This window comes from Zootermopsis nevadensis, unplaced genomic scaffold (assembly GCF_977971745.1).
Source record: "Zootermopsis nevadensis isolate Lab colony 2312 unplaced genomic scaffold, Znev_1.0 Znev_ptg000061l, whole genome shotgun sequence".
Taxonomy (NCBI): Eukaryota; Metazoa; Arthropoda; class Insecta; order Blattodea; family Termopsidae; genus Zootermopsis; species Zootermopsis nevadensis.
In genome coordinates, this window is record NW_028259192.1 from 7,886,940 (window position 1) to 7,906,312 (window position 19,373).

At 35.0% G+C, this 19,373-nt stretch overlaps 2 protein-coding genes across 6 annotated transcripts; one reads left to right on the top strand and one right to left on the bottom strand.

Moving 5' to 3' along the window:
* Window positions 1–403: 403 nt before the first annotated feature.
* LOC110834176 (uncharacterized) lies at window positions 404–5,553 on the bottom strand. 2 transcript variants are annotated; one of them, XM_087340397.1, is made up of 4 exons: window positions 5,304–5,553; window positions 2,174–2,898; window positions 1,093–1,186; window positions 404–875 (listed from the first exon to the last, which is right to left on the bottom strand). In XM_087340397.1, exons 1-3 carry the CDS (start codon window positions 5,349–5,351, stop codon window positions 1,111–1,113), a joined length of 849 nt encoding a protein of 282 aa, XP_087196523.1. In that variant the 5' UTR covers window positions 5,352–5,553; the 3' UTR covers window positions 404–875; window positions 1,093–1,110. The 2 variants fall into 2 exon arrangements, with proteins under 2 accessions (XP_087196523.1, XP_087196524.1); XM_087340398.1 differs by lacking the exon at window positions 5,304–5,553 and adding an exon at window positions 3,381–3,605.
* On the top strand, window positions 5,549–19,144 carry LOC147871174 (ankyrin repeat and LEM domain-containing protein 2-like). Of its 4 annotated transcripts, none has more exons than XM_087340406.1 (5): window positions 5,549–5,677; window positions 7,970–8,140; window positions 11,121–11,265; window positions 13,711–13,842; window positions 14,758–19,144. In XM_087340406.1, exons 2-5 carry the CDS (start codon window positions 8,008–8,010, stop codon window positions 14,945–14,947), a joined length of 600 nt encoding a protein of 199 aa, XP_087196532.1. In that variant the 5' UTR covers window positions 5,549–5,677; window positions 7,970–8,007; the 3' UTR covers window positions 14,948–19,144. The 4 variants fall into 4 exon arrangements, with proteins under 4 accessions (XP_087196532.1, XP_087196531.1, XP_087196530.1 ...); XM_087340405.1 differs by having other exon boundaries at window positions 5,574–5,716; XM_087340404.1 differs by lacking the exon at window positions 5,549–5,677 and adding an exon at window positions 5,694–5,835.
* Window positions 19,145–19,373: the final 229 nt, after the last annotated feature.

Below are 19,373 nucleotides of genomic sequence, written 5' to 3' on the forward strand. Positions count from 1 at the left end.
GTTGTTATCATAATCCTGTGTTGTAGAATAAGATTCCAGCTTCTGGATTTCAATAATAATTTTTTCCAAAATGTGGTGCTTCTGACCCGAGTTTACCCAATAGGCAAGCATTAAAATAAAAAAAACAGTAATAGAAAAAATAAAGCAGTTATATATCGGAGAAGGAGAGAAATGATTCAAAAGGCTGATTAATGTTTGCATTCAAAGCACGGTCTTTCTGAAAGATAATTCTGCAGACTATGTTGGCAGCAGGGAGACTGACCTTGAAATCACGATTCAAAGAGAAAGAAGAACAGTCCCTGAAAAATCAATTGAGGATATGCAGAGTAACTGAGTACAAAATAAAATATGAACAAATTTTTCCTTTACAACATTAATAAAAGAAGCATTAAATTACCTCATTAGTGGTAATAAATTTATTCTGATTAAAATATATTCATAATTATAATTACATATGGCATTAGAAACATCCTGTAACATAGCAGTAAATTTATAATAAATACAACACAGCGAGCCAGATTTAGGTAATTTGACAAGAAGACAGGAGAACAAATGCATGTTATCAAAACTTGTGTACTAAACTATGTACCTATTACAAAATAGAACGGCATCAAGAAAGGTACTTGCAAATTTTGCATTGGAACACAAATAATTCTAGAAAGATTGTTCTCAAAAGCGAAACTTATGGTGTAAGAGTGGTACTTCATAATTGGTTTGGATGGACTGGCTGCACTTCGACTGCACATTTTGCTGTCTCTTCAACTGTTGGACCAACCATCTTTTTGTAGATTTGCCAGTACCAGTGCTTCCAGGCTCTTCTGTCTTACTTTCCCTGTTTCCTTTGATTGACACCCCGGTAGAAGAAACGGCAGTCTCTGCAAATGGCAAATTCACATTATATTGCCTTTGTTCATGTAATGGTTGCACTAATTCTAAAATACATTAACTTGTGGGAATTGTGTTAGTTCCACCCCATGCTTTATTATCAAACAATTTACTGTATGCCTTTTATGAGAAAATTCATGCCATAGCAGTTTAATGCATTACAACTAATAGCAGGCAACAAGAGAGGTTATGAAATTGATCACTTACCTTCCAGGGAATAATTTTTCACATGTCCAGCAGCAAAAGTATTAGTAAATTCTTATGTTGCAGGTGTGCCCCTTGTGGACCATTTGGGTCGTCACTGTGAAAGAAACAAAAATGAAGGAAATGAATATAAAAAACATAAATTCCTTGAAATATGTTTATCGCTTTTCATGTTGCATATTCTAATTAGAACAGAAAACGTAACAAAAGAATGTACTCCATTATGCAGCATGAATATATTTTACTCTTCGCCGAGGGTCATTAGTGTAATAATAACAACGATAAAACAGTTGTGCCGTATTTCACACAAATAGGGAAACAGGGAGAAACATGAAACACTTACGAGTTTGAAAATTTCATAAGAAATCAGTGGACAGACCTCGGCCATATATGTAAGTATAAGTGAAGTTGGGAAATGGATAAAACGCACAAAGTTCCAACGATGGTAACAAATCCAAATTAAATATGATTTAACCCCATTGGGTTAATACTTAAATCATTTACAATGTTTATATCAGTAATAAAATTTCGAATGTCAGTAGCCACGGCATCGTTACAGGATTGTTTAGTTTGGTGCATTTTATGTCCTTCATAAAAAGTGCCAATTGTGACGAAGCAGTGGTGTTCTCAATGAGAAAGGACAATACGTTGGATGAATAAATTATATCCTGCATGTGCAGGGCTCTGAAATGCAATTTAAATCAACAAGCCGATTAGCAGACTTTACGGAACCACCATTTTTTCTGTCAGTATGCAAACGATGAAACCAAAACGGAATCTTACCAAATTTTCAGAGATATTTCACGACTTCAAATTTCGTAATGGGAACAAAAGCGTTATGCCAAGGATACACTTTACTTCGCGTTAACTGGCCTTTGGCAAGTGACCAAGGATTCCTAGGTCTTCTGCACAAGTGTTTAAGTTGTTTTTGACCATTGCGTGTAAAATATAATATCACGATACTTGTAACATGTTTCAGAAACAGGCATCGTGATATTCCTGGGCGGAGTTTCGTATTAAGTAACCACAAATCGCGCTGTCAAGGTGGGAGAAACAAAGATTATATACAAAAGAAACTAATTACCTGACATGATCGCTGACGGCTGAAGATGCTCTTCTGTCATTTATAGTACTGGATTCCATCAATATTACTTTGTCACTAGTCGTACCATCTTGATGTTTTGCTTCATAATCCAGATAACTATTACAAGCGTCATTTTGTTTCAACATCCGTGTAATACACCGAAGTAGCTGATCGTCTCTTTCAACTTTGTCACTCTTCATCCTATAATACTGAAGTTGATTCTCCAGAGCTTGAATTTTGTCATCAAGTTCGATGTTTATCTCATTACGTCGTGCCAGTTCACTTGCTGCCGAGTTTAGCTCAGCGCCCAGTCGTTTTATTAATCGACTTTTCAAGGCCACTTGAGATTGCAGGTCATTAAACTCTCCTTCTTTGTTCCTCAGAAGTCTGAACACGCCCTGTACTTTATTTTCCATATTCCTCCTTCTCTTCAATTCCCGTTTGTATAATCGGAGTTGATAATTTTTCCGCGCCATTTCTGCTTCCCTTTCCGTCTCCAGGTTATTAAATTTCTGTACAATTTCTGCTAATTCCATTTCATGTTTCCTTTCGTTGCATTCCTCCGCCCTAAAATCTACAGCTTGTTCCATTGCCTTGTGTCTAGGTCCAGCGTGTTCAGCTTCAAACCGCCTTGCACGCAGCAGTTCCTCTTCATAATGTCGCAGTCTCTCATCCTTCCTGGCTATTTCATCTTGCAGATCTCGAACATGCTTCTCATATTCCACCTACAAAACATCACAGCAAATCACAGATATATCAAATCTAAAAGTTCTTGACGATGGTGATGAGTCATTTGAATAAAAATTGTCTTGGATATTATCCATCGTCCAGTAAAACAAAATAATAAACGACCTTTTGGAGATGGGGCTCTATCTCCGTCTTCAGGTACCTACCCACTTGGGCCCAATAGATAGAGCTAATCCCTATCTCTGGACCACAGGTCGTTTCATATTTTATTTTACTAGACGATGGATAATATCCAAGAAAATTTTTATCCAAATGAAATCACAGATAATTTCACTACTTAAGGAAAAATTATATTTAACACAGAAACATTTCTTACTTTAGCACGTTCTGTCGTTGGGACATTAGAGAGAATTATGCAAGAAAGCATTGTTTCTCCAACATGTAAGAACGAAGCTTAACTTATGAAAGAAAGTATTCTAATATTACTTTAAATCAAACAATTATTAAGACTCAAAATTACATAAATTGGCTGCATATAAGTTGAGAAACTTAACGAAACACATGAATAAAAAATATTGTGTCTCTGATGGGGTCCGCAGTGGCCGCGCGGTCTGAGGCGTGGGCCTTGTGTCTCTTGTTCGCTAGGACCGTGGGTTCGAATCCCACTCAAGCCATGGATGTCTGTGTTATGCTGTCCTGTGTACAGGTAGAGGCCTTGCGACGGGCCGATCCCTCGTCCAAGGATTCCTACCAAATGTCTGTAGATCAAGCCAACGTAAACGTTGGGATCCGAAGTTCTCAGGCACTTGAAGAACGGGTCGTTCCCAGTGTCTGTATAAATCTCTTATATATTTGTTTCTGTAGTTAGTTTCAAGCTGCGCCCCACCGGTGCTCTCAGGATTGAAATAACATCCACCCAAAAAGTCACGAAGTTTATCCAGTGTCCGGGAGGTGTTACGGCCGTAGGACTACAGAGGTTAACCCAAAATTAATTGAAGGCACATTCAAATTACCAAAATATGTTAAAAGTGTAAATAAAAAAGAACGTACAGAATAAAGACCAAACAATCAGAAATCCAAACTCACACGGCTCAGGCTCCGGCCGGAATGCCGACCAGCTAGATTTGACATATGCAAAACCAAACGCAAATTAGTCACAGCCCTGAACAGGCTGGAAATTCCGTCCTCAAGCTCCGGCAATGTACCCTGGGCGAAGGACACACACAGACCGCCCCCCGCACTACCTGATAAGGGCATGGAAGCCTGTGACTCCAAATCTCGTGGAGATGGGGGAGATAGTCCACTCCGAGCCATGCTGCATGGCTGAAAGCTTGTTTGTCAGGTATTTCCTTTTATTCTCCCTAAATGTTCTACTGGTTTCGTATCTTTAATTTAGCAGATTATCTCCATTGATTTGGCGTGAGTTTTGCAACAATTGCAATTTAACCCACTTCCGTTTGTCTGTCAATTTTGAGCAATCATCATCAAACCATAGTTTGTGATATCCTATATTTGCCGTAGCTGAGGTTTTGATTTAGTCCGTAATACTTTCCCATGCACTATTAATATCCAGATTGTCATCCGAGTTTTCTGAAGCCGCAGATCTATTGGAGATTTCTACCTGGTACTTTCCCTTAAGTTCTGCATCACTGAGTTTTTTTTCAAATCAGATCTTTCTAAATCAAACTTTTGCCATTCTTGTTTACTTACTGAAAGTCTCTGACTTAATTTTCTCACTACCAGGTGATGGTCGGTATCACAGTCAGCTCTTCTGAAAGATCTGACATCTAATATACGTACTAGCGCGTTGACTTTTGTCAGAACATGACCTGATTACGTGTGACACAATCAGCAGATGTCCAAGTATATTTATGAATATAACGATGAGGGAATTTGTGCTTTTGACAATTCTTCTTATTCTTCTATGACTCTATGCTTTTGACAATTGGATTATTTAAAGTTACAAAATTTACTACTCTGACTAAATTATCGTTACTAACTTTATGTAGACTTTCCTTATGAATACTCGGTTTAAAAATGTCCCTCTCTACCTGTAGACAAACGAGTGTTAATCCGTGGACAATTAAACCACACGGCGAGGGGCATTTAAAATGATTCCCATGTCTTCTACGGTTTGTATCCGAACACCTGAACAATTATTTCCACAAAATGTGTTATGCAGTCGAAGGCTGCTCGGTCTTTATTACTAACACGCCGCTTGAAGGATGTCCCGCACAAACTGAACGTTAACATTCTTTAGGTAAACTATGAGAGCTAAGAATGCAAATATGCTTCGGTAAGGATTTGCGGCCTTCCAGTCTTGTTACTAGGAATCATGATCCGAAAACAAATATTTTACCTTTCTGGTTTGTCTTGTGTTGAAACAGTTTGAATTTTTTATTAATTATACTAAACCAATGGTTGCTTGTTCTTTATTACTTACCAGTCTTGCAGAGAGTGTTCTGAAACAACTGTGTACTGCTTCTGACATGATGGTTGGATGAAATATAATTCCTTCTTGAATTTGCTATTTAAATGAACAGCTTCGAACTAACACACTTGACTTCTCTTTGCTAACTGCGGAAACTAAAGTTGTTGATTTACAATTGTTGCATGTCACAACAATGGTTATTCGCACTCGTGACGTCTAAAAATAATCATAATAATAATAATTCACGGCCGACGGCGCGGCGACATGTATTGACAAGTCGAGTTACGATAACACGTGCATGCACTACACACGAAAGATGTCGTTAGTCATTTTGAATCGTCTGTGCCACTAATCTCGATCTCTCGACGGAAGCATACAAGAAGCAGGTGGGTGAAGGTTTACGAAAATCGTTGACGTTACGCAAGGTTGGTTCATGTTGTCTGTTTTAGGTTATGTACGTTACATTTTCTTTATTTAAAGACGCCTTGTCTATATCTCAGACTGTATAACATCGAATGAGAAGATGATAGTGAATAATGAATTGGTAAGTATGTGGACGGAAGCGATCGTAGCCTAATTTAAGGTATTATCCCTGCATTTTCTTGGAGGAATTGAGGAAAACCACGAACACCAAGCAGGACGACGACGACGATGTTCGGTATCTATGATAAAGTCGTGAAGGTTTTACATGCATACATACAGTCATATCATATTTCGTGGATCCATCACTTAGTGTGATTATCATAGAGAGTGGAAAAATTCATAGAAGTAGTATACATATATACAATTCAAATTCAAACTTTTTGCACAGAATAAATAGAGATTTCAGAAAGTAATGAACTGTTTAAAATAAATCCACAAATATACAGCAATTTTAATTCGACCTTTTTTATGTTACGTAGGATCTTAACCAATTTGTAGCTGTTGCTTGAATGACATACAAATGTAATTATGTAAAATTTCATGTTTTACACATTCCAATACTTGTGTAAAATCACGGAATACTCCTGCAGCATATATTTTTTTGGTAAATAGATTTTAACACATCTGTTATTTTGAATGCTGCATCTTAAGTGGATATAACTTTCTTGAAACCAAATTGTTCTGTGATCAATATGGTTTTCGATGGTTTAACCTACTGTATGTAACCTTCTATAGTACTGTAGAAAAAGTAGTTAATAGTGAAATTAACCTAGAGTTTGTCATAATAGTTTTTATCACCTTTTGCACATTGTTTTTCTACCGAGTTCTTTAGAAGTTGTGGGAAAATGCTTGTGCATCATGAGTGTTTACAAATGTGGGCCAATGGCTGACTAATTGAACCTGAACAAACTTTCAAAATGCTGCTTCTTAATTCATTACATCCTAATGAGTTTTTGATTGAGGAAATATATTATACTTTTATCTCAGTTACAGTGGCAGGAATCATTTTATTATCAGGAAATTTTGCAGGAAATGCAACTCTTAAAATAAAATAGCATCTTCACTCCACACTTGATGTAACTTTAGACTTTCAGTAACTGTTAGAAAAGAAGAACATTGAAGGCAATAGTAACTGTTACTGGGACCTGTACTTCTTCATTGTTTATAAGAAGGGATGCTATCTGTTCAGCTAAATGTATTTTTCTTGTCTCCCTTTACTATATTCCATGTTGTTCTTATTTAAGGTTTTACCTGATTTTACTATAAGTCTATTGTATTGCTGCTTTTATAACATTATTTAGGATTTTAATATATTTAGTGTAAAATGCTGTTTTGTTTGGATAATTATTATGCCTAACTAACTAATTAAATAACTGCCTTGTAGCAGAACCTACAGGTTCAACACTGACAACAATAAGGCCCGCCACTGGCCACGATCCTCTGTCAACTCCATCTATTTGCCATCCTCACAGCCCACCTCCCTAAGTTCCATCTTGACGTTATCATCCCATCTCCTTCTTAATGTGCCCAGTGGTTATTATCCAGGATTCCCTGCCAAAATTCTGTATGCGCTCCTTGCCTCCCTCATGTGAGCTTCTTGCCCACTGTCAGAACCTCAAGGGCAAGAGTATTTGGTGCCCCATATGAACCTTTAGCCTTGCACGTCCCAGTTAACCTCTAAAACCGAATATTGTGCATTAGTATGAATAAAAATTGTGCATATGTAATTTCAAATGCAGTTTAGATTATGAAGCAAAATGATATGTTACTGTTACTGAATGTATACATTTTAAAATTTAGAACCTCATGAGGCAGTCTGTTTGACAGTTCGTGTGATGTAGGTTGAAGTCTTTGACACTCCCAAATGTAACTGAGCGACCTTTGTAACAAATCAAATTTTTATCCATTCACGCCTATACTCGTTGCATATACTGGTCTCTTTCTTGAAAACATAAGTCCTCCAAGTGTTAGGGTTTCCAGTGACTGGAGTTTGTAGAATCAATTTGTCCTTGAAAAGTTTAGAATGTCTAAAGAGAGATTTTTAGCAGTACCAATATTTTACTTCTGTAGATGGTGCTGTGAATGCTGTAAATACCATTGCATTCTATTCTTCTTCTGTGACACTCAGGGGATTTTAGACAATATAATTACTGTTACAATTGATCTCCTTCCTCATATTCATTATTGTTGATCCTATTAGCATATTGTACATTATTATAAATAATGAAGCTAATTAATTATGTACTTTCCACTAGATTCTGACCAGCAGTGTGATAGTACAAGAATTAGTGAGATGGAAGGTCCCATTCATGAAACACACTGTAATCTAAAAGTGAGCAGCTTTAAAAAGAGACAGACATATAATTCAGAAACTAATAAGTTACATAAAATGACATACATATCATCAGGTGGTGAGTTTTCAGAAGGTAAGATTTCTGATCCGTGTTTTTATGTACATGTCATTTTAAAATGTAAATTTATGCTAATGTAAGTGCTGGAGACTGAATATTGTATAATGCAGCGTTTCTCAACCTGTGGTACATGTACCACTGGTGGTATGCGAACTAAGTAAGAAAAGCAGAAGATAATTTTAACATAAATAAGATTTCGCTGAACGAATATGATTAGTGGTACATTTAGTATGTTAAATTAGAATTAGTGGTATGCCAGCGAAAAAGGGTGAGAACCCCTGGTTTAGTGGAATACAGGGCTAGTCTAAATGATGTTCACGATATGAAAGAAATAATACGTTCAATGAAATTCAGATGCACAAAATTGGTACCAATGGAAAGAGAAACTCTCCAAGTTTTGTTTCAGTACATCACAGGTGTTCAATGCGAGCCCCCTTGGTAACTCGGCACGCAGCATATCATGATCGATTGCTGTAATGGCTGCTGGCAAGGTCTGTGGTGAGGGTGACACGAAGACTATCTTTGATGAACTCCTACAGAAAAAAATCACAGGGCGTCAGGTCCGGTGAATGTGTAAATCCAGGACACAAAAGGTTCCTCTGCCTTCGATGGCAGTAATTTTCTGTCATATCGCCCCTGGCGGCGAACAGTGTTACTATGCGGCCGCGAAGTGTACCAACATAAACTTGGAGAGTTTCTCTTTCCATCGGTACCACTTTTGTGCATCTGAATTTCATTAAACGTGTGTAACATGTGTTTCAAATCGGGAACATCATTTAGACTAGCCCTGTATAAAGACCTGAAGGGACTAGTTGTGATGTACAGAAAGTAGGGGTTCTGACAAACACGTAAAATTGAGCCCCTAAATTTGGGAGGGAATTAATAATAGAAATAATGCACAGATCAGAAACATGTTCCATTAATTTTTGGTTTCCTCTAAAGCATGAGGCTTTAATTATAGAGAAGATTCATTTCTGTATTTAAATAATTGAAATGTAATAAATCCAGTGCTGTGTTCTATGTTTTAAATTTTATACATTGCAGCCATATTACAGATAAGGATTTGAACACATGGACAACCAGGAAAATTATCTCCATCTACAAAATTTGTGACCAGAAAATTCTGAAATTTATTTGGAATTATAGTAGTGCAGTATCCTGAAAATAAAGAATATTTTTCATTTGGCACTGTTGAGTGATAACAAGAAATATTGCAAATATTTAATATAATAATTTCATAAAATTTGCCATGTTTGTTGATGTAATAAGAAACTCAGTTTACACCTATTACTGTCCATACAATTTCAGATATATGTGGTGTCAATATTCTCAGAAAGTATGTGGTGGTCATTTTATGATAGTACAGAGAAACTAAGTGTCATTATTTTTCTCCCTGCCTATGCCCATGTGATGTAAAGCATGGATTATCAACCTTTGAAGACCCTGGAACTACATTTATCCTTTCTTATTGACTTAGGGGCTACATATTGTAACTGACAACAATTTTAACTTTCATGTTAGTTTATTGAAAATTATACTAACACCAACAGTTCCACATATTAAATAATTGTATTTATAAATTTGTTGATGTTGGTTTTCTTAATCACTTAAAATTAGTGAGATTTTAGGTTCATATGGCAGTGAGTATGAAGATGCCTGTTTTCTGGGTTGTTGCACCGTGTATAGTCTGGTAGAAGTTTACAGGCGTTTCAGAAGTATTTGCTACCTCCATCATCGCTCCTCTGAAATGTTAGTAAACTTCTACCAGACTACATGGAGCAACAACCCAGAAAACAGGAATCTTCACACAGGAAAAATTAATTTATCATGATACATTATTAAAAAATGTGGGCAGGGCACAGATACCAGGTTGGGAAAACCTGTTGTAGATCATCCAGAGTTAAGAGAATAGATTAAGGGGTATGGTGCTGAAGCAAGAAAGGGCTTCTCCTCTGTGGATTTGGCAGAGGAGGAATAAGGAAGGCAGTGTGCCACATAATTAAATACTGTAACTGGATACAGTTTGAAGCGCAAAGGAACTTCCTTGAAGATGTTAAACTGATGTGTGTTATTCGACAGTTTTCTTCATCTGTAAATTTAAAACACCCATGTTTCAGAAGCTAGCTCTGCTTCCATCATTAGGTGAAACTGTTAGGTTGCATAGTTTTAGCATTTTTTTCTAATTTATAGATGAAAGATAATGTACACTGTTGTATCAGTTTAATGATGCATCTTCATCAAAAACCTTTAGACTTCTCTTGAATGTATTTCCATGTATTTATGATGATGATCATGATCTTGTGTATTTGGTAGCCTACATTTTTCATGATATATCATGCTCATAGCGCCTCATACTTCAGAGGCCTGGGTTCATTTCCAGGGCATTGTCGCAAAGTAACAGTGAGACATGTTTTTCTCTGAGTTCTTTGGTTTACTCTGGCAATTACCTCTGACCCAGGACTTTACTGGACTCAGAAGTGAAGACATTACACTTTTAACTGGTCAGAATATTTATTTATTATGTAGCATTGGCTGATGAATGTATTTCTATTACTAGTTTGCAAATTTGAAGTAACTTGTAAGATTTGAGGTTTTCACAGCTGTGAGTATGAAGCTTTGTGCCATCTGGGTTGTTCTGCTGTGTAGTCTGGTCTATGGATAGGAACATTTCAGAGGTCATACTGCCTCCATCATCAGGGGATGACGGAGGCAGTATGATGTCTGAAACGTTGGTTAACATCGACCAGACTACACAGCACAACAACCCAGAAGACAGAAATCTTGTTAAAATAACTTATTTGCACACCAACATATTCATTCAAGTGTAATTTCAAATGCTATATGTTGATAAATTTTGTTTTAATATTAGTTCTTTGTGTGAATTTGATTATAGACCATAGACCATATAATTTTTTGAAATGTATAGATGGTAGCCTCTAACAGATCATGTCTTATGCATGTGAGTTTTATGAAGTGAGTTTTATTTGTATTCCAGATGATGATGATGATGATGTATATTTCACACCACCATCAACACCTGGAAAACTCAGCAGAAATGAAGTACATTCATACTGCGATGATGATGATGACGACGCTGAAATGTTAACACCAGACGAATGGCCAGATGTTTTTATACAAGGGTAAATACTGAATGTCACATGAAGCAAAGAGTAGAATAATTTGTCTACCCACTACTACTGCTACATTTATTTAACCATAAAGTTGGGGAAAGATTTTTTGCCACCTGCATAGAATTCATATTTGCCTTGTTCAGCAGTTTGTCGTTCATGAAATCTAGTGCCGCAAGGGAGCGTATTAGGTCCCTTGCTATTCCTAGCTTATGTTAATGATATTTGGAAAAACATTGATTCAAATATACGGCTTTTCGCTGATGATTGTATAGTATACAGGAAAATAATGGATAGTAGTGACATTGATATGTTACAGACAGATATGAATAGATTATGGGAATGGGCGGTAGAAAATGAAATGAAGATAAATCCAGGTAAAAGTAAAGCAGTCAGCTTCAATAGAGCTAGGGTGAAGGATAAGCTGAGTTACTTTTTTGGGGATCAATTAATTCCAGAGGCAAATAGCTTTAAGTACTTAGGAATACTTATTCGCAGTGATCTGAGCTGGGCAGATCATGTGAATTATACACTAATTAAAGCATGGAAGGCTCTCCATTTCGTAATGCGTATACTAAAAAAGGGAAATAACAATACGAAACGTTTAGCTTATACGTCGCTAGTGAGACCGATACTTGAATATGGAGCTGTGTGTTGGGACCCTTACAGGGAAGGACAGGTAAGAGCCCTAAATCGGGTGCAGAAGAGAGCGGCTAAATTTGCAAATTTCACGAACGAATCTGGTTGGGAAACATTGGCACAGCGTAGATTGATAGCCCGAATGTGCGCCCTCTTCAAAGCATACACGGGGGCCGGGCTTGGAAAATGATAGAGGATAGATTATTAAAGCCATGCTACCTGGGCAGGGACGATCATACTCTGAAAATTAGGACTAGGAAACAAAGAACGGATGTAGGCAAATATTCCTTTGTAAATAGGACCATAAGAAGCTGGAACCAATTACCTCCAGGCGTGCTAGAGTCTTTCCCCTGTAAATTAGGCACCTTTAGAAAGAGGGTCAGAAAAGTAGTTACAAGCTAAGGGTTATTAAGTTGGGGAATAAATGGTGATAAGGGAAGTGAAGTGTCTTAGTCTCCAAGTGATGAAGGGCTGTAGTTCTTTGGGATAAAATTTTCATGTACTGAGAGCGGACTTTATATTCTACTCTAAGTATTGTGATTAATTAGTGGATGTGTGTTTTTTTTTATTGTGTCAGATGTTTTATTTTGAGTGTGGTATGTTGTATTGTTGTGTGAGTGCATCAGTTCATGACGTTTGTAATACATTACAGTTGTTGTCTTATGTCTAGGTGGTATTAAGTTCTTTTTTTTAAGTTAAGTACTTGAGGTTGGATGGTTTTGTAATTTATGAGTTGGTTGATTTTGAGTGGGATGTGTTGTTTTTGTTGTGTCCTTTTTTTATTGTTTTGTTCTGTCTCTGTGTTGATGTATCTCATTGTTGTGTCTTATTGTTTTTGTTGTGTCCTTTTGTTTATTGTTTTGTTCTGTCTTATTGTGTTGATGTATCTCATTGGTTGTGTGTCATATTGTTTTTGTTGTGTCCTTTTTTTATTGTTTTGTTCTGTCTCTGTGTTGATGTATCTCATTGTTGTGTCTTATTGTTTTTGTTGTGTCCTTTTGTTTATTGTTTTGTTCTGTCTTATTGTGTTGATGTATCTCATTGGTTGTGTGTCATATTGTTTTTGTTGTGTCCTTTTTTTTTTATTGTTTTGTTCTGTCTCTGTGTTGATGTATCTCATTGTTTATTGTGTCTTATTGTTTTTGTTGTGTCCTTTTGTTTATTGTTTTGTTCTGTCTCTGTGTTGATGTATCTCATTGTTTATTGTGTCTTATTGTTTTTGTTGTGTCCTTTTGTTTATTGTTTTGTTCTGTCTCATTGTGTTGATGTATCTCATTGTTTGTGTGTCATATTGTTTTTGTTGTGTCCTTTTTTTATTGTTTTGTTCTGTCTCTGTGTTGATGTATCTCATTGTTTATTGTGTCTTATTGTTATTGTTGTGTCCTTTTGTTTATTGTTTTGTTCTGTCTCATTGTGTTGATGTATCTCATTGTTCTGTTCTGTCTCATTGTTCTGTATGTTATTGTAGGACACTGCCACCGGGTATAAACCCATTTGCAGTCAATAATAAATAATAATAATAATAATAATAATATCTGACAGTGAAGTACCCAAACACACTAATTGTTACCTAATTTTTGTAGGCAGTAAAATTTTAATCGCTTAAAGTGGTAATGATTGCAAGAAGCTGTATTTTGTTGTTTCCTCATCTTGTAATTTTCAAACGCCTGTGCTGCGATGTAGTCTTATATGTGGTTAGCAACATTTAGATCTAATGATGAAAAATCTGTAACCACCTTAAAGAGTGCACAGAATCACAACCCAGAAGACTAAGTATATAAGCACAAAATAGTCTTATTTAAATATTTTTTTTTCTAGTGACTCACCTACCAAGTTGGATGCCACTGTAATGCAGACATTGGATGGCTTAAATATAGACCCTATGGAATATCCTAACATTTATAGATGGCGACATTTGGTTTTGCTGTACTCTGAAAGTGTGAGAGCCATGTAAGTAATGTGTCTAATGTAAATAAAATTAGTCAGTAATAAATCAAAATTACATTTACGATAATTCCAACTTTTATTTTCTGACCATGGTTTGCAGAAAATTTAGCATTCAGTTTTTGTATGTACTGCATTTTCCATGGACAATTCATAGTATTCTATGTTGTATGAAGTGTACAAGTTTAATTTGTTGTCCATTGTTTGTATTTGTATTATCTTTGTACACAATATTAATTAAATTAAAAAAGAATTATGAACACGTTCCTAGCCATTCACTTTCAAAGTAAATAGTAAATATCTCGTTTGGAATGTTGATGTGGAAATGGATTGTTAAATTGTGTGATTATGCTTACAAGATAATGGTTTTAGCTTTAATAATATTTCTGTTATGTTTCACTTTGAAGTTTCTGATTGTTAAATTGATTTAAGATTTTTCTTGTATTTCGATAAACACAGAAAGTTTTGTAAAACTCCTTTTTGTCAGAGTAGAGTTTCTCATATGTGCATATGGATAATAACAAGAAGACATGTATAAAGTGAAGCTTTCATGATAGACTCTCAGGTTACAAGCCATGTCAGGTGGCTGAATGGTGAATGAACCATATTTTCTGCCAACATTGTGAGAGAAATCTCTGTTCTCATCCTCAGGGCTCAGATTTGTTACGCAGCAGCCTTGAGGATGAGAGCAGGGGTTGTTTTCGAAACGTTGGCAGAAGATATGGTCCGTTCACCATTCAGCCACCTGACGCGGCTTGTAACCCGAGTCTTTCATCAACAAGAAGACATGTTTTTCAAATTTTAAACTAAATGTCTATGGAAAATAAAGTTGAATTACAAAGAAGTGGAAATGGTGGACAGAATTTGTCAATGGACATTAAGAAGGTAAAACATTTTAATTATATGTCTTGTAACTTTCAGATGGTCCAGTCCTCTTCCTTCGAGGCCTAAAGAAAGAACTAGAATGCTTCAGACACCTGTCGCAGATTCTTCACAATACCAAGAAGGTATGCAGTCTTCCACTCCTCCACAGGCATGGCACAAAATTACAGGATCATATTCACCATTAAGTCATCAGCGGTTGGAAAGAAAAATACTTATGAAATTATAATAGTCTATATTTTATAATTAGAAATATGTTTATCTATATCTAGATGTAGTAAATTCTGATGTTTGTACTTATAAAGAATGGGATTGTTAAATTTGTATTATCAGATATTAGAACATTTTAATGCAATGGATAGTTTATTATGTAGGAAGCACATATGGGATATTTTCACATGATGTTAAAATTTTATGCAGGTAAGGAATAAAAGACTTTTAAAAGAATAAGAAGAAGAATTGATCAGTAAAGGAAGTCAGCAATAAGAGTATTTCTTTAAAAAATTGCTCAAATAGAGATAATTCCAAACGTTCACAAATTAAACTTTAGGCTTCTTGGACGTAGGACCCAGTGATTCATTCACCTTTTTTGTCTCAGTTTACTGTATGATTTTTCTTGTAATTATATTATTATCAATAATGACCTGCAATTATAGAATATCGCTAGCAGAGAATTGTACATAATTGTCAGTTATTATTCATAAGTGATATTTAATCACTATTACTGCACATTTACATGACAAAAGATCAAATTTAAATAATTTATTTACTCACTTACGTGCATATAAACCTTTTTTTCTCTACACTTTGCATAAAGTGTTTAGAGATGTCAGTGATAATGAAATTATAAATACTGTACAGTATATGATTCCATTTTAAAGTTTAGAAATTTTATATAATTAGGCATAGGTGGAAGTTGGTCAAAAGTATTATATGAAAAAGTGATGGCCCATTAGATTTCATGAAATGAGGGAATTTTTTGACTATTTGAATGACTCCAGGGTATTTTGATCACCAGAATCAGTTATTTTGTGTGTTCATATGTCCAATTAAGTAAAACCAGGCTTTGTCAGTAAAAAACAATACTTGTGGGTCAGCGAATCTTCATTCACTGTCTGGATAAACCAGTTGCAAAAATGTATTATTATAGCTGGGTCTCATGGTTGTTACAGAAAAAGGTGAAGTTTCATTAATTTTATAGCAGTTCTTGCCAAGAAGACTGAAACATCTTATTGCTAGACTAGATATACCAGTGATTTCTTGACAAATGCTCTAATCTTGCAATAGTATAATCAAGTTTTTCTTCTCTTTATTTTCTTATGCAATTCTAACCCATACTTTTGAATGTATTAACGAAACCTTGGAGAAATATCAACACCAGATAATATTTGTTTAAGTTCTCTGTGATATATACATAAGCTAAATTGGTGGTTGTTTTGTTTCTTACTCAAGGGGTAAAACACTTGAATGAGACACTAAACTAACCCTCCGAAGGGCAGTTAGTTTAGCGTGTTAAGATTACAAAACGCAACCACCCCCCTATTGTTTTAACCTTCAATTCGTGGCGGTTAGTTCAGTTTCTTACACAAGGTTGGTTGCGTTTTAAAAACCTGAAACCCCCCCCCCCCCGCCCTCCCCGTAGGAGCTCCAAAAGGAGCGACCTGCTCTTGTTTAATAAAAGAATCGGTAGTCAATAAGGAAATTAGGAAAGCAAATATGGACATAAACAAGCTATGGAAAAGATTTAGAAATGTAAAAGTGCTAGATTTAAGGAATATAAGTAGAGCTTATCATACAAGGCATGGTCAGCATTTAAATAGAGTAGGTAAAGAGTATGTCACTCAAGAAATAAGTAAAATAATAGGTAATAGTAGGTGATTTTAACATAAATACTCAAGAAGATGGGTGTGACCACAAACAGTTACTAGATGTTATAAATGCGTTTAATCTGACTATGACAATAAATATACCCACTCGTGTAACTGAAAGTACGGCAACAATTTTAGACCAAATCATTACTAACATGCCTTCACACTACTATTCAACTGATGTAATAAACAGCCTACTTTCAGATCACTATGCTCAATGTATAACTATTAATATGACTATACCACAACAAATTAGATGCTGTAGAGAGGGCAGGAATGTATCAGAAGCCAATGTACTAGGCCTTTGCTCTTTAATACAAAATGAAACTTGGACTGAGGTGTTCTGGGATAATGATGTAGAGAAAAAATGGGATACTCTCTCTAGTATTATTAACTATTATTTTAATATAGCCTGTCTAAAAGTTAGAAGAAATATTGTAAGTGCTTTAAATGTTCCTTGGATAAATAATTATGTTATTACAGCAAGAACAAAATTAAAAAAATTATATGATCTTTACATTCAAAGTAAGATTCAGGAACATAGAGACAAGTATAAAAGATATGAAAAGGAATATAATGTAATAAAAAATGCAAAAGCAAACTACATCCAGCACATTATAAGTAGTGCAAATAACACTCCTAGTGTATTGTGGACATTTGTAAATAGAGAAAGAGGTTCTTTAAATAATGCATTGACTTGCAATATTCACCTGCAAGCAGGAAATGAAACAGTTAGAAGTCCGCGCAGAATACGTAATATTTTTAATGGTACTTTCTTAGAAACTGTAAGTAAACTCATACTTGATAAAAATTTGATGCCTATACAAACTAGTAAGAGTACAATAAGTATAAAAGATTCATTGGTCTTATTAGAAATAACAGAGACTGAATTGATTAAAGTAATTCAGACTTTGGAGAATAAAAAATCAGCAGGACTTGATGACATCTCTCCCTATTTATTAAAGAAATGTGTACCTTACATGATAAGACCACTATTAGAATTGATCAATGCATCAATTAGAGAAGGCATCTTCCCATCTACGTACATTAAAAAAAATCAGTTGTTAAACCAGTTTACAAAAAAGGGGCAAATTGTCGTCCAATTACTCTTGTTCCAGCCCTTTCAAAGGTTCTGGAAAAGGTAATAGCTATTCAGCTAACTTCTTTCTTAGATAAACACAATATACTTAATAAATCTCAGTTTGGATTTAGGAAAAATAAATCTTCAAATGATGTAATTGCTGCAATCATTGAAAATATAATTGAAAATCTGAATAATAAAATAAAGTGCAATTGTGTACTATTATATTTATCAAAAGCATTTGATCATATTGAACATAACATCCTCATGGATAAATTATACCAATATGGAGTTTGTGGCATACCACATAAGCTAATTAAATCCTATCTCACAAACAGAACACAACAAGTAAAAGTCTCACATGTAGCAAACAATCAAATGAAAGAATACTTGTCAAGTAGCCTTCCAGTTAGATATAGAGTTCCTAAAGGTTCTGTCCTTGGTCCATTACTTTTTATTTTATATGTAAATGATATCCCACATCTAACACAAGGCAGAGCATTAATGTATGCTGATGACACATCAATATTGAATATGGGTCGGGACATGAATGAACTCCAAAAGGTAACCTTATTCAGTACAGACTTGGTAGAGCAGTATTTTGAGATAAATAATTTATTTATAAACCCAAGTAAAACACATTACATTTTTTCCGGACAAAACAATGTAGGGAGGAAAGTAATCAAAAAAATTTAATAAGGAATAGGAAAATAGTTAAAGTAAAAAGTACCAACTTCCTGGGAGTTGTGATTGATTGCACCCTGAGTTGGGAAGTACATATTGAAAGAATGTGTGGTAGAATTAGCCGTAACCTATTTATAATCAATAGACTCTCTAAAATACTTAATCTAAATGAAAGAAGAATGTAGTATTATGGTTTGATTTATCCCTTTTTGTCTTACGGAATTATCGTATGGGGACAGAGTGCTAAAGTACTCACTCGACGAATTTTTACTCTTCAAAAAAGGGCAGTAAGGTACATAGCAGGTTTAAAACCAACTGAATCATGCAGAGATCGTTTTAGGCATTTAAAGATATTAACAGTATACTCATTATACATTCAAGAAACCATTTTATATGCAAAAGAAAAGTGTGTCTGCACTATAAACAAACAAGTACATACATATAACACAAGAAATAATAATGACTATCACAAATATGTACATAAGTTAGAACTTTATAATAATAAACTGTCTGTAGCAGATTTTTTCTTCTATAACAAACTGCCTACCATAATAAAACAAATAAGAAATAACAATCAGTTTAAGAAGGAATTGAAGGACTTTCTTATTAAGGGGTGTTACTATTCTCTAGAAGACTATCTTAATGAAGAATTTTTGAATATTGGCTACGGATAATCTAATGTGTATAATGCTGTATCTCCAATGGGATTATATTGTATTTTGATAATGTAGATTGACATATCCTATATCAATGTATTTTTGATCTACAGGGAATAAAGTATTATTATTATGGACTGCAAGCTTTATTTTCACCAACATATTGATTACATATGTTCACAAGCCCTTAGAATGCTAGGTTTTATTAGGTAAATTACGTCTTCTTTTTCTACTTTAGATAGCTTATTGGTAGTAATAGAATTCTAAGTAACATACTTGGAATTCTATTACTTCCACTGATTCTACCAAAGTTGAAAGAATTCAAAGGAAATTTGCTGCTTTATGTCACGCCAGATTTTGTAATGG

What these genes read in the sequence shown, in the direction of transcription:
- LOC110834176 (XM_087340397.1), bottom strand. Translation starts at nt 5,351, where the DNA reads ATGTCAGAAGCAGTACACAGTTGTTTCAGAACACTCTCTGCAAGACTG. An exon ending in GAACACTCTCTGCAAGACTG is followed by an intron (nt 2,899 to 5,303) that starts GTAAGTAATAAA and finishes GATGTTTTGTAG; the next exon opens with GTGGAATATGAGAAGCATGT. An exon ending in GCCGTCAGCGATCATGTCAG is followed by an intron (nt 1,187 to 2,173) that starts GTAATTAGTTTC and finishes TTTCTTTCACAG; the next exon opens with TGACGACCCAAATGGTCCAC.
- LOC147871174 (XM_087340403.1), top strand. Translation starts at nt 6,255, where the DNA reads ATGTTTTACACATTCCAATACTTGTGTAAAATCACGGAATACTCCTGC. An exon ending in CCAGATGTTTTTATACAAGG is followed by an intron (nt 11,266 to 13,710) that starts GTAAATACTGAA and finishes TTTTTTTTCTAG; the next exon opens with TGACTCACCTACCAAGTTGG. An exon ending in TCTGAAAGTGTGAGAGCCAT is followed by an intron (nt 13,843 to 14,757) that starts GTAAGTAATGTG and finishes TGTAACTTTCAG; the next exon opens with ATGGTCCAGTCCTCTTCCTT.